General features: G+C 33.3%; 1 protein-coding gene across 2 annotated transcripts in view; it reads left to right on the top strand.

The window, feature by feature from the left end:
* Nucleotides 1-13,467, top strand: part of ELF2 (E74 like ETS transcription factor 2) — a 60,205-nt gene that overhangs the window by 38,007 nt on the left and 8,731 nt on the right. For both annotated transcript variants that reach the window (XM_051965408.1, XM_051965409.1), the window contains 5 exons: nt 3,572-3,685; nt 4,660-4,833; nt 8,068-8,154; nt 10,994-11,186; nt 13,116-13,460. In XM_051965408.1, coding sequence (XP_051821368.1) covers nt 3,572-3,685; nt 4,660-4,833; nt 8,068-8,154; nt 10,994-11,186; nt 13,116-13,460 — 913 coding nt within the window. The remainder of the gene's footprint in view (nt 1-3,571; nt 3,686-4,659; nt 4,834-8,067; nt 8,155-10,993; nt 11,187-13,115; nt 13,461-13,467) is intronic.

Below are 13,467 nucleotides of genomic sequence, written 5' to 3'. Positions count from 1 at the left end.
TAGGAGAGACTAAAAAAGAGTTGCCTGAATTCTAGTCTTTATCTTTAGCTCTGAACAGGAGCCAGCCTACATTGGTAAAGGAAATTTCCCTCACTGGAGATTTCTTATGCCATGGTAATCTTAAGTTTTTAGCGGGAGACTTCCAGGCATATTTCTAAAAAATATTGACCAATAAATCAAGTTTTTAAAAGAAAGATAAAATTTGATTTTTGACTTAAGCATTTTGTAAAAAATATAGCACACCATTATGATCACACTAGTAAGTTCAAACTTAATGATATTTATTGAACTACTGATATGGATAAAACACCATAGTCGATAAATATCAAAGTAATTCTTAAATATTTTTAGAGACACTAAATTTTTGTTTCTTTGGTGATCAATCACAACACCAAATGGTGTTCCATTTGGATTAGTCGGTAGGTTTTAAGTTTTCTTTATTGATGCCTTTCCTTAGACACATTCATTTACATATATATCCCTCTGCTACCCTTATACATATAATTGTCTCTTATAACAGATTTAAAAGCCATGTTTTTGTAGATAAAAGAGAGGGAGAGGCAGAGGACCTGGGCTTCAGTCCCAGGCTTTTCCACTTACATTCTATAGGATTCAGGCTAATTTATTTAATGTTTCTGGGCTTCAGGTTTCTGAGTTGTAAAATGAAGGAAGTTAGACCAAATGAACTCTTGAGCTTTCTTCCAGCACTAAATTTATGATTATAAACTTGGGATGGAGAGATTTTGAAATAGTTATTAAGTAGTCCTTAGTGTTTTTCTTGGTGTGAGTTGGACTGCTCCTATCATTGCAAATGTCAGCCTTTCCCTTTTTGTCCTGTTTTTTTATTCTCTCTCCTTTTTCCTTCACTCATATTGATGTATTTCCTGGTTACTTACACACATGCTGATTTAGATCTTCCACAATTATCCTTCGACATTAAAACATTTAGGAACATCTCTTTCCAAATATTCCATAAAGGCATATTTGAAATTTGTCATTTCATTGTGATTACTTTGATTTACATTGTGGAATGCTGATAGGAAATAGATAAATGGCAGTGCAGGTGGTCTCCGGATTTTATGAGATTAAATAGACTGAGCATGTACCTCATGCTCTGTTTGATCATAGTCAGCATTATTGCCATAAACTTATTGATATGAAAATGAATGGTTTGAAGGCAATCTAAAATATATACTTGGCTATTAATTAAAGTGCTGAATGTAAGAACAGGAAAAAGCAGACATAATTTGTCCATCAGAATGCCTGGCTGAATGTTTGCACTCAGTTGGTTTTTTTTTCTCTTCAGAATTTGCATTTGGCTCCAGGATTGTTTAAATAGTTAGGATTTTAATTAAGTGAATTTTATATTTTTGAGGGTGTTGTAAATTTTTATCAAGTATTTAAGAAAAAGTATCTACATAACAAATGACATTATGCATTTAAAAAATTATTAGGGCTACACATTTTTTCAGTATCTAAATATTCCTGCCATTCACTTGTGTTGTTTGCATTTATATGCGTTGTCATTTGCATATTTCAATTTTTTGAACATAACCTGACTTACATGAAGTATTTCCTTCATGTTAATGATTCTGAGTGAAAAATGAATGTTTTAATATACAAACTTTGTTGAACATTTCCTCTCTGAATAATGTGTGTATATTCAAGTGCTAGTCAAATTCACATTATTTTGACTAGAGGGAAAATGTTTGATCTTGAGAACAAAATCTTTCTTTGGATAATATGCACTTGGGTTCTTGGAACAAAGTATTCTGTTTAGCTTTACTTTTTTTCTATGTGAGGAGTAGAAAATTGGTTTTAAAGGAGTATGCCAGGGTTTTAATGAACTTGAGGTTAAGTGAACTTTGGTTTTTGCATGTTAACCTTAATCCAAGTAAGAATCAAGGGTAATATAAATGTGGTTTTGGGAGCATATTTATACAATATCCTCTCCCTTCTTAACTTTATAAAAACAGAATTCACATGTAAATTTTTCCCCCACTTCAAAATATATATTTTAGGCACTTTAGGGTATCTATGTCCTAATAAAATGATTGCATAAGGAATTTGTTTTTAATGATTGCCTCTTTTTTTAAACAGTGTAAAATTACTAGAATGCGTATATGTCATGAGTAGGTGACTGCTGTTTTATTTAGATAAGGTTTTTTGGGGATTCTAGAATATAGAATTTCCCTTCTTAACTTATAGCATTAAAATGTGATATTGGATAGGTCTATTATTATGTTCTTTTAGGTGACCTGTGGCCTAAAGATTTTATTTTGTTTGTGAATAAGCTTTTTAAAGTTAATAGAAGTACTACTAATTGAATACTCTTTAATTTAGTGAAGCCTCAGATAGAGTAAGCAGGGTCACCTAAAGATAGATTTACTCAGATGTTGGCTGCCTTTCTGGAACGATTGAGCTTTGAGCAGATTTCCATAAATGGAAAGAGCAACTGCAGAGGCACAGCTACCTTGGTGAGAGTGTAGATGATGTGCAACAGGTGGTTATGAGGGTCACTGAATTTAAAAATGTTATCCAAAAAATTGGAGCTGATGAGAAGAAAGTAGCAGGATTAGTTAGAAGCATTTAAAATTCCAGATGGACTAAGGTGTTTTTCTTTTAACTTAAAAATTGGATAGAAATTGTTTTTTATATATAAAGGCACATGTTTTCAGTACCTATTCCCCTTATACCCAATGTAATTTTGTAAAAATTGGGTAGTAGTTCATAAAAAGTGAATTTCCTGCATCTGATAACAAACATCATATACTAGTAGTAAACTCTTTTACTATGTTAATTGTGTTTATGATTAAGGACTTGTCAGTATATGAAAAGTTTTATTTTAATGTAATTATGAAGCTTGGATTCATCCGTTTCCCACAAAGCAAATGGACTACTCCACAGGAATAAAGGGAATTCCTCTCCTGAGGCATTCAGAAAGATCCCTTAGAAGGAAGGGAAAGGTTGCAATAGATGGTATGGCAATGATTTGACCTAATGAGGTGGAATGTTTTTAATCCTAGGGTTGATTTTTCTATCTTCAGTGGAATTTTTGTTGATAAGATGTCTCTAAATTATCTAGATAATTTTGTCATTGATGACCAGAAAGGTATATAAATGACATCATCACACAGAAATTTGAATTTATTTCTATTGGCTAATAGTACAATTTCATTATTTTGAATGGGATTAAAGTTGTGTTTGGCTTTAATAGACATTATATTTAATAGACATGGCACATTGATCTGAATACTTTCCACCTCATAGAATAGTTAATATGCAACATTAGTTTTGACTTAATTGACACGAGTTCAAATTTCAAGATTTTCAGAGTTCAGATATCCCCTCACCCCCTTTTTTTCCCTTAACATCCATTTTGGAAGCTTAGATATGCTACCCATTGCTTTGAAACTTCTAAAGACTGAACTCAAGATTAATCAATGTATACTAATCATTTTATTGATGTTTAGAACTTTTTATCTAGAGTGATTTTTTAAAAAATACATTAAAATAATTATATACTTGAAATGACTAAGGGAGGTTTTTTTTGTTTTTTGTTTTTTGGTAGTTGAAGCATCAGTTCACAGTAGTAATGTCCACTGCACAGATAAGACCATTGAAGCTGCTGAAGCCTTGCTTCATATGGAGTCTCCAACCTGCTTGAGGGATGCAACAAGTCCTGGTATGTGAACTGTCATTGAGATGAATATTGTTAATTATATTATATGAGTTTCTGTTTTTAAGAAAATTGAATATAAAAAGATGAAAATATAAATGGATTATTATAATTCACTAATCCCATGTATGATTAGTTGGTCAAAAACACTGATTAATTTATAGGTGGTGCATACATTTATGCTAAACCTTTGAATATTTCATTCTAATAGTAAGGCAAACAGTAATTTTGTTGTTGGCTCACAACAGTAAGTTTCAGATGCTAGTATTTGACTCAGGAAAATGAGTTTTCTTGAGTCCAGGTATGGCATTCTGTCCAGTGTTCCACTTAGCTGCCCATAAAGTTTATAGGTTTATCATCAAATTCTTCAATCATCGAGTGTTGAAACTAGGTTTGTCCCTCTTTGACCATGCTAGGTGTCTTGGGCTGAATATTTACTTTAAAGGGAAAAGTTGTCACAAAAAGAATGCTGCTCTTTATTTTTGTCTTGATTTCATCTGTATAAAAAAATCATGGCAGGACTTATGATGGTTTGTCTTTTATCTTCTCAAATATGGTCCTGGGTTCCAGATTTTATAGTTAAAAAGGTATGTATTTTGATTCTTCAAGTAAAACAGGCTATTTTAAGGATCACTGTTATCTAAGTTTTGCATGAGAATATGTTCCATATTAGAATTCTATGAACTATAAAGTTACATATTACATATGACCAATGAGCAAATGTTATATTTTTTTTGGGTCAGAGAAACACTAAATAAAGACAGTTTGTGTGGTACACGATTATGCCTTTCAGTCCATACTTATTTTACTTCCAGAGTTTTTAGAGTGAGAACCACAGATGGACCAAGGGCATGAAAAATGGTCTGGTCTTTTATATCTTACTGCTCACTAAGTTGAGTCATAATTTAATAGGCCTATGTCAGAAAACTTATTGAGAAGGGGATAAAAATTTAACTTTTCCAACTTTTTCTTTTTTATAGTGGAAGTCTTTGTTCCTCCTCGTGTGTCTACTCCAGAGTTTATCCATGCTGCTATGAGACCAGATGTTATCACAGAGACTGTAGTGGAAGTGTCAACGGAGGAGTCTGAACCTATGGATACATCTCCTGTTCCAACCTCACCAGATATCCATGAACCAATGAAAAAGAAGAAAGGTGGGTTTTTTGGGTTAAAGTTGCAGGTTAATTTTTTTTTTTTTTTTTACAGTTTATTTTTAGTATTTTTCTTCAGAAAAAAGAATTTGGAACCTATAAAAACCAAATCACTTCTTTACAAAAGTGCATCATTTTGATTGGTGGTAGAGGCAGTAGTGATTTCTTGATTCAAATTAAAATTTTACTTTGGTTCTTAAACATAATTTTTAGACTGACTAAGCATTTGAATCAGTAAGAACCTTTGTAAATGTAAATAATATAATTCAATATAAATAATATAAACATAATAACAAATAAAATGTAAGCATCTGATTCATAGCACTTATCTTTATAAATAAACATGGATTGTAATAGGATATTGCCTGTTTTATCCAAACTTTCCCCATTACTGGAACCCTTGCTATCATTGTGAAAATACTTGGAGCTTGTAGAGAATCTGGGTTGAGGATTAGATAAAGAACATAAGGAGACAGAAATTAAGTTTTTTTGTTTTTGTTTTTTGCTTTTAAGAAAGCCTTTATATTAGGGGAATGTGTACTCTGTGCTTGAATTCAACAGACTGGAAATTCCCAGATTAAAGAAGTTAATCTTGTTAATTGCAAGAATAATATAAACAAGTTGCTTAAACTAGTAAGAAATCAATGGACTTTTCTCAAGTAATTTGAAGAAACATCTTTTTATGGTTTGAATATACACACACACTTTTAATTAAAAATATACCAGGTTATCTAGATGTTAATACTTACCAGAGCTGTTTAATTACAGAGGTGAAATCTAAAAAAATTAGTCATTATGGGTTACAAAAACACATCTAATATGCCTCTTGCTACTGAAGAGGAGACATGGATTGAGGAAATAAAAATGATGAAGAGCAAATTAGCATGATTCTGAAGAAAAAGTTCTGGCTCTGGAGTTGGAGAATCTGGGTTCAAAACTCACCTTTGATGATTCCCTAGGTGACCTTGGGAAAAGTAAACTTCCCTGGACTTGTTTCCTCTTTTCTAAAACAGGGGAGTTGGTTTTTCCTAAGTAGCTTCAGATTTATAGAAATTATTAATGTATTTCATTTTGCATCATGTTTGAGTTCATGTATTTAAATATGAATTTGTCAGATCTAGAAAGTCAGAGAAAGTCAGAGTGTACTTGACTTTAAGCTACTGTGACTCAGGATATGACTTATTGACCTTTCTCACATACTTGTTCTGTGCTGCAGCTAGATAGGAATGTCTCTCAGACAGGTACAAACTAAGAAGTTTGTTGACTTTTTATACTTAAATCTTTTCTGGGATAAGGTTAGCAATTTGAACTCCTGGGTAAAGAGCGCCCTCTACACACTGTAGGGTGGCAGATCTCCAGAGCCTAGTTTCCTGGAAAATGGAAGGTTTGAAGTAACTAGGTTTAAAATCTTGCAGCCAGAATGTGTAAGAAGAGGACTTGAACCCAAAATCTTCGTGGCTTTGAGTCCAGCTCTCAAGAGCTACCCCTTCAGGAATATTAGTTTAATGAATAAAAGAGGCCTTCATTCCAATTCTTTTCAGATTACAAGGTAGAATAGAACAAAGATAACAATAATGTCAGTAGAAAGTTTAAGTAAGCAGAGGGGGTGAGAATATCAACCAGAAGTTAATCGAAAGATTTGTCACTCCTATAATCTGTCATAAGTATGTGGTGAGTTATCCAATTATTTAATAATGTTTTAATTGTTATCATTGGGATATTTTTGGTATTTTTGAATGCATATACAGTGATAACAAACTCCAGCAGAAGTTCTATGTTGTTCTTTTGAGATAGGATTTTGATGTGATGAAAAAAAATTATTGAAAATTACATTTCTTATTTGCAAAAATGAAACAGATACAGCAAGTGTACAATAATTATAACTATTGCACTATTATAAAAGATGTGTTTCTGAGGAGGTCATTGTGACAAAATTTTACTTAACAATTTACCAAAATGGAAAGTTAGAATTGGAAAAAACTTGGAAACATGCCATGTCTAGTCTCCTCATTTTGTAGATGGAGGACATTGGAACTCAGAGAAGCTGGGATCTGAATTCAGGTCTTCATATTCCAAGTAGAGTGACTCTTGATACTACAGGTAGAACAAACCTATCTCCAGATAGGACTTTATAAGTATAAAGTACTTGGTGTGAGAATTATTGTCCCTGACAAAAGTTGTGCAGCTTTTGCTTGTACACTTGTTGTATTGAGAAGCTTACTGCTTTGCCCATTCCATTATTGTTCAGGATTTTAGGGGGGAATTGTAATTCCTTGTAACTATGTTAAAATTCCAGTTCTCTAGACAGTTTGTTAAGACTACAAACCTTATTGTATTATTAAAAAAAACTTTATTAAAGTTATATTGCCTATAATAGGATTTAAACTATCTCAGTGTACTTATGGTGACTCTGCTATATATACACATTCAGGGAGCTTTCAGTAAGGCCTTCTGAGTAAATGGCTGAGCAGAATTGAAAGAATCCAGCCCATTTATACAACTGTTAACTTCAAAAGGGATCTACCACCATGTGGAAGATGAAGAACATCGGGAGGAAAGGGTGGAAAGAACGCCAGATTTAGAGTCAAGACCCAGGTTCAGATCTTAGCCCTGTCCCATACAGACCTCTGTAACCCCGGGCAAATCACTGTGGGGCTCTTGGTGTCCTCATCTGCAAAAGGTAGGACATGGTCTTGAGGGTCCCTTTCAACTTTAAATTGTGGGCTTTTTGAATGGGAAAATTCATCTCTGTAATTAAAAACTGGCTCAGAAAATCAGGTTTGCTTTTTATGTCAAAAGAAAAATTTTCAAAATGATAGTCTCTTTTTATTTCATATGGAGTTTATTTTATTTTATTTTTTTTATTAGAGAAAAACCCCACATGAAATGAGAAGATATGGTTAGGTAAAGACTGTTTTCTGATCAGTCAAAAAAGTTTGCAATTAAGGATTTTTTGACTTATAGTTGGATTCTTGTCTACTGCTTTTCAAATATGTTACTAAAGAAACGCTCACTGTAACAGTAATTACCTAAAGTGTGATTACTGCCAAACTGTAATAATCTAAAATTGCTTTTAAAATATAATGTAAAAACTCTCAAAACTCTTTACTAAATAACATATAGCTTGCATTAATCATCAAATCAATGTCTGTTTCAAGGAAGTCTAGAGCTATATTTCCACTGCCTATATTCCCTATTTCCACTGTATAATTTTATTTAAAATTTTATTTTTTACAGTTGGCCGTAAACCAAAGACCCAACAACCAGCTATTTCCAATGGGTCACCTGAGTTAGGCATCAAGAAAAAACCTAGAGAAGGCAAAGGTAACAGTGTGTGTGTGTTGTGTGTGTGTGTGTGTGTGTGTGTAGAAATTTTATTGACTGCACTTCTTTTTGGGGAAAAAAGTATACTTTATATATAGATGCATGTGGTAGTACTGAATATATTTTCCTTTCCATTAATTTGTCGACTATATTTTGAAGCTACTGTTGTTAAAGAAAGTTGCAGAACATGCTCCAAAGGCTTGTTTTTCCTCAGAATGTAAAATTTCACTTAGTGGGAAAATTTTATTCAGGCCAATTTAATATTTCCAGGAGATATATCTGTTAAAAGCTACCCTGAGATAGTGCTGACCAAAGCTGACATTAAGCTATATTTACTGGATACTTAGCTTTAGAAATAATCTATTCACATTTTAAAGAAACAAAAACAATTCTCAATAGATTTTTCTCTTGCTTGGAATTGTCTCTTCGAGGTCAGAGTATAGCATCTGGTAGAATATTGATTACTAAGACTATTGCAATATTGCTTTTCCCACATGAATGATTTAAAGAAAATCGAGGTATATTTCATTCCTCATGGTGATTTGTAATCTAATTGGTGTAATTATTTCTCCTGATGTAGATTGCAACTTCTCTATGGTTTTTCATTTTATGAGATTCTTGTTTGTATCAATACATTGCATTGATCCTCCAAAGCTTTTTAGTATTTTTGGTAGTCTTTCTCCATATAATTAGCTCTTTTCCCCCTTTTTGCATGTGATTGATTGAGGTCTTTTAAGTCATACTCTTACATGAGTCATCATTGTTTAAAAAACAACAATAAAAACAAAAACTAAAGTATGATTTAAAAATTGTCAGCATTACTATGTTTAATAATTGTTGAATGTAATTGTTGGATTCAATGTCTTTTAATTTGGGTTGCAATGTTTGCTTTCCAGTTTATGGAAGCATTTTATTTAGCCTTTGCAATCAACAAGTTATTTATAGTTAAAAGATATTGTATTTTAAAATTTTTAATTTGAAAATATTTGAAAAGGGGGCAGCTAAATGGTGCAATGCATAAAGCACTAGCTGTGAAGTCAGAAGGATCTGAGTTCAAATTTGACCTCAGACACAATACTTCCTAGCTGTGTGACCTTGGGCAAGTCACTTAACCCAATTGCCTAAGCAAAAAAAGAAAGAAAAAAGAAAAATATTTGAAAAAAATGGAAATTAGAGAAAATGTTATTTTGAGAAATTGGGCATTTAGCTAACTTAAGTTATTTCGTTTAGTGAACTCTTAATTATTTAGAAACTTAATCATTTAGTTTGAAGCTTATCATCCTTGCCTGCTTGAAATCCCATCCCTAAATCAGCTAATTTCTTTTATATATTCTTAATGGAAGGATTTTCATGATTCTGTTATTGTTAATTTTGAGACTAGACATTTGAATAGAGTTATAAAAGAAAATTTTTCTGGAGGGGAGACTGATTCTCCCATTACATGCCTATGGTCATGATCCCTGTGCTAATTGGCATGAGATTTTTAACATGTTCTATTCTTGACCTAGGCCTATTTATCCCTCCTCCGTGCAGCCTGATGGCCTTCTCCAAGTTCTTACAGTTCTATGAAATTTGTTTGTGATTCTTGAAAGAGTTTGTAGATTGCTTTTAATTTTAGTATTATAGTAACTATTTGTACAACATGGTAGACTTCAGGAGCTGTATAACCAACCCTACTCTCCTGAAAGATTTCAAGTTGTACTTTGAAGTAGGTTTTTGATAGGTAGCTGTTTGTCTGGAAGACTTTTCAGAAGAAAGTATTTTCAAAGGCCTTTTTTGAATTGATTGGTAGTTACTTGACCAGAGGGAATTGATAAAAATTTTAAAAAGGAATGTGAGGTAAGCTTTGCTCTTATTATCCATGTGTTGACATTAAAAATATATATTTGGATGGTATGTGTATTAACCTGTATTGGATTTCTTGCTGTCTTGGGGAGTGGGGAAGGAAAAATAATTTGGAGCTTAAACTTTGATAAAAAATAAATACCGTTGAAGAAACTATTTCCAGAAAAAAATTTTTTTTTTTGTAAAGTAGCTATCTAATACTTGATTAGTGATCTAGAATTTCTGTAATTTCATTACATGATTGCTTATCTCTACAAAATTGAAGGCTGGCAGAAGTTAATATAAGTTTGGACTTTGGCCTTTCATAGGGCCATGGAATTTAGAGTTTACAAGACTGGCCTTGCAGTCCAATCTCATTCTATAAATAAGGAAACTAAGGCCCTGATAGTTTAAATAAGTGTCTGGGGTCATTCTGGAAGTAAAAAGGACAACCTGTTTACACCTGATTCTAGCAGCTGCAGGATTTTCTCTCCTGTGTCCTGCTTGTTGAGCCCCACATGTGAGCTAGCCAGTACAGACATAGCTACACTGTTGGAAGAGGTCCTAAGTCTCTGGGGGTCTCATGTAGTTGACAATGTACAGTACTGAATTCTAGAGGTGACATGATGACGTGGGTATGGTTGGGATAGCCATGAAGTCTGACTTACACTCGTTCTGTGACGATTTAGCTTTTTGGGGTCTCAGACAACAAGTTTCAGATACTGTTTATCTGCATCACAAAAAGTTTCCTAGGTTGATGAAATTCTAGATATGAGACAAATTCAGAATTTAAGACTTTTAGCTAGTTACATTGTTGGTCTGTAATATAGGCTTTGAGACAATATAAACAAATGTGATGTTTCTTAATCGAACTTTGGTGTATACATTTATTCTTTTGTTGCTTAAATACACAAATTAAGTAATAATGTTGCAAATTATTTGACACAGTAAAGTTACCATTTTGCTATTCTAAGTGTGTACATGTCTAAATTGCTTTTTATGTTTGTCTTTAAAGGTAACACAACATATTTGTGGGAGTTCCTTTTAGATCTCCTGCAGGACAAAAATACCTGTCCTCGATATATTAAATGGACGCAGAGAGAAAAGGGGATATTCAAGCTTGTGGATTCCAAAGCTGTATCCAAGTTATGGGGAAAGCACAAGAACAAGCCAGACATGAACTATGAAACTATGGGAAGGGCCTTGAGGTAAAAAAAAACAAAACCATACAAACATACCCTCTGAACTACTGGACAGCAATGAAGTGAAGCAGCATTCTCTTTGTTCCTTAGCTCTATAATAAAAAAAACACTTTTTAAAATAAAGAAAATCTCAGTAATTGGTGAGTTTTAAATCAACAATATCAAGCAAATGTTAACTTAGGCTCACTTTTTGTGCAGGTGTCTCCTTTGAATATCAGTAATGTTACGTTACTGTATGTGGGTTTTTTTGGATGAACCCAAGAATTGAGAGTTGTAGCATTTCCAGAAATTTTTAAGCAGTGGAATAAAATGATGTTTTTTGGTTGCTGGTGGTGGTGGGTTGTTTGAGGGTAACTTATTGGGGAAATGTATTTTTTTTTTAAGTTCATTTGTGGGTTTAGAACATCATTATATGCAATTTCATTTGTTGTTTTCCACATTAAAATTTTAAAATGCTTAATTCAGAGAACAGTGACATATTGAATTGCTAATTGAATTTATTTTAAAATATTTTCTGGACATTTTGTCCAGAATCTTTATAGTATTTGGAGAAATGTCTATTTTATTGAAAGTCGTGAGGTTTTTGTTGTTGTTGTTGTTTGTTTTCGAGAACAACTTGAAGTATATGAATGTTTCCTTCCATATGTGTATCAACTGGTCTAATCATTTTGCAGGAGTCCAGATTGGGATAAGAGAGGGGTGGCAGCAGGGAGAATAGAAATAGTGCTTAGCAGTTAGTTGTCATAGCTTGTTAATCTTAGTAATGGTCCTTTAAGTTCACTTAAAACAGTTTCCAGCTGTATTTCACTGCTAAAGAGATTGAGTAGATGGTTTGTTAGAGAAGTAGGAATATAATGGTATGTGTATCATTTATGAAAAATCTGCTTGATGCAACCAAGTAGTGAATTTACTATTATTTGAAACACTTTCACCTTCTTTTGTGCATTTCACTCTAGGGCTAAAAGGAGTCAAATAAATTCTTTCTAAGACCTTTAGATTTGTTCTTATTCTTCTCTGTCCTGAGCTTTTTGAGCAAGCAGGGCAATAAGCTCCTTGTTTCTGATCTCTACAGGAATTAATGAATGCTACTGCCAGTATCCACTCCACTCCCAGTCCTTTGAGGCCTAGGCAGGAGGACAGGAACCTACCTACCAACTACTAGATCAAAAGTCAACAAAGTCCACAAGCAAAGAAGGCACTGAACCCTTCTTTCTCTTGTGAAAATGGCAGCATCCCTGGAGGCAGAAATTCATCTTGCTTTTGCATTTGGGAGTTGTACTGTACCTGCTTTTCCTTATTATATAGGAATTGTAACGATTGGATACTGTGGATATCATTTTTTCATAAAAATTTGCTATTTGAATACTTCAAAAGTATGCAATTGCATATTTTTAAAGTAATTTTGGGGACATAAAAGCCACGTAGTAGTGATACGTGAACACCTTATCTGAAACATTTTATTTGTAATTTATATACATTAAATAATGTACAATGAAACATTTTTTAGTTTTTCCAGATATGGGGGAAAATTGTGGGGTGGGGAGTCTCAAGGAGCCAGGAAATCATTTCTCAGCCAAATGACAGGCTCCTTACTCCTCCCCTTTTATTTTCCTGGGCTTTTCACACCTATTCAAGATGCTATGTAGAGGTGGAGGGAGGGGGAAATCCTACAGACACATAGTGTTCAGGTTGAAACTGTGCAGTTTGATAGGACCCGAAACTAAAACCAGCTATTGTCTTGGTTTAGGAGTGCTTCCGAACATGACTAGTTTCATAGTGTAATTAATACCAGTGTATGATAAATCCCCTATTTATTAAGAGCATGAAATGTAAACATAATTGGCTATAATATCTATATTGTTTATATTACTAGCACAAAATGTTGTATATAAAATATTTAACAAAATCGTATCATTTGATGCTTTATTCTTGCAGATACTACTACCAAAGGGGGATTCTTGCGAAGGTAGAAGGGCAGAGGCTTGTATATCAGTTCAAAGAGATGCCAAAAAATATAGTTGTCATAGATGATGACAAAAGTGACACTTGTAATGAAGACTTAACAGCAACTACTGATGAAAAATCATTGGAAAGAGTTTCATTAACTGCCGAAAACCTCCTGAAAGCAGCAGCTTCTGTGCGTGGAAAGAATTCCTCTCCTTTAAACTGTACCAGAGCTGAAAAAGCTGTAGCCAGAGTTGTGAACATCACATCCCCTGGGCATGAGGCTTCAAGATCTCCTTCTTCCACCACCTCTGTTTCAGCAACATCTGCCCCAAGGTAAGAG

This window comes from Antechinus flavipes, chromosome 6 (assembly GCF_016432865.1).
Source record: "Antechinus flavipes isolate AdamAnt ecotype Samford, QLD, Australia chromosome 6, AdamAnt_v2, whole genome shotgun sequence".
Lineage (NCBI taxonomy): Eukaryota > Metazoa > Chordata > Mammalia > Dasyuromorphia > Dasyuridae > Antechinus > Antechinus flavipes.
This window is presented reverse-complemented; position numbering and strand designations above follow the sequence as displayed.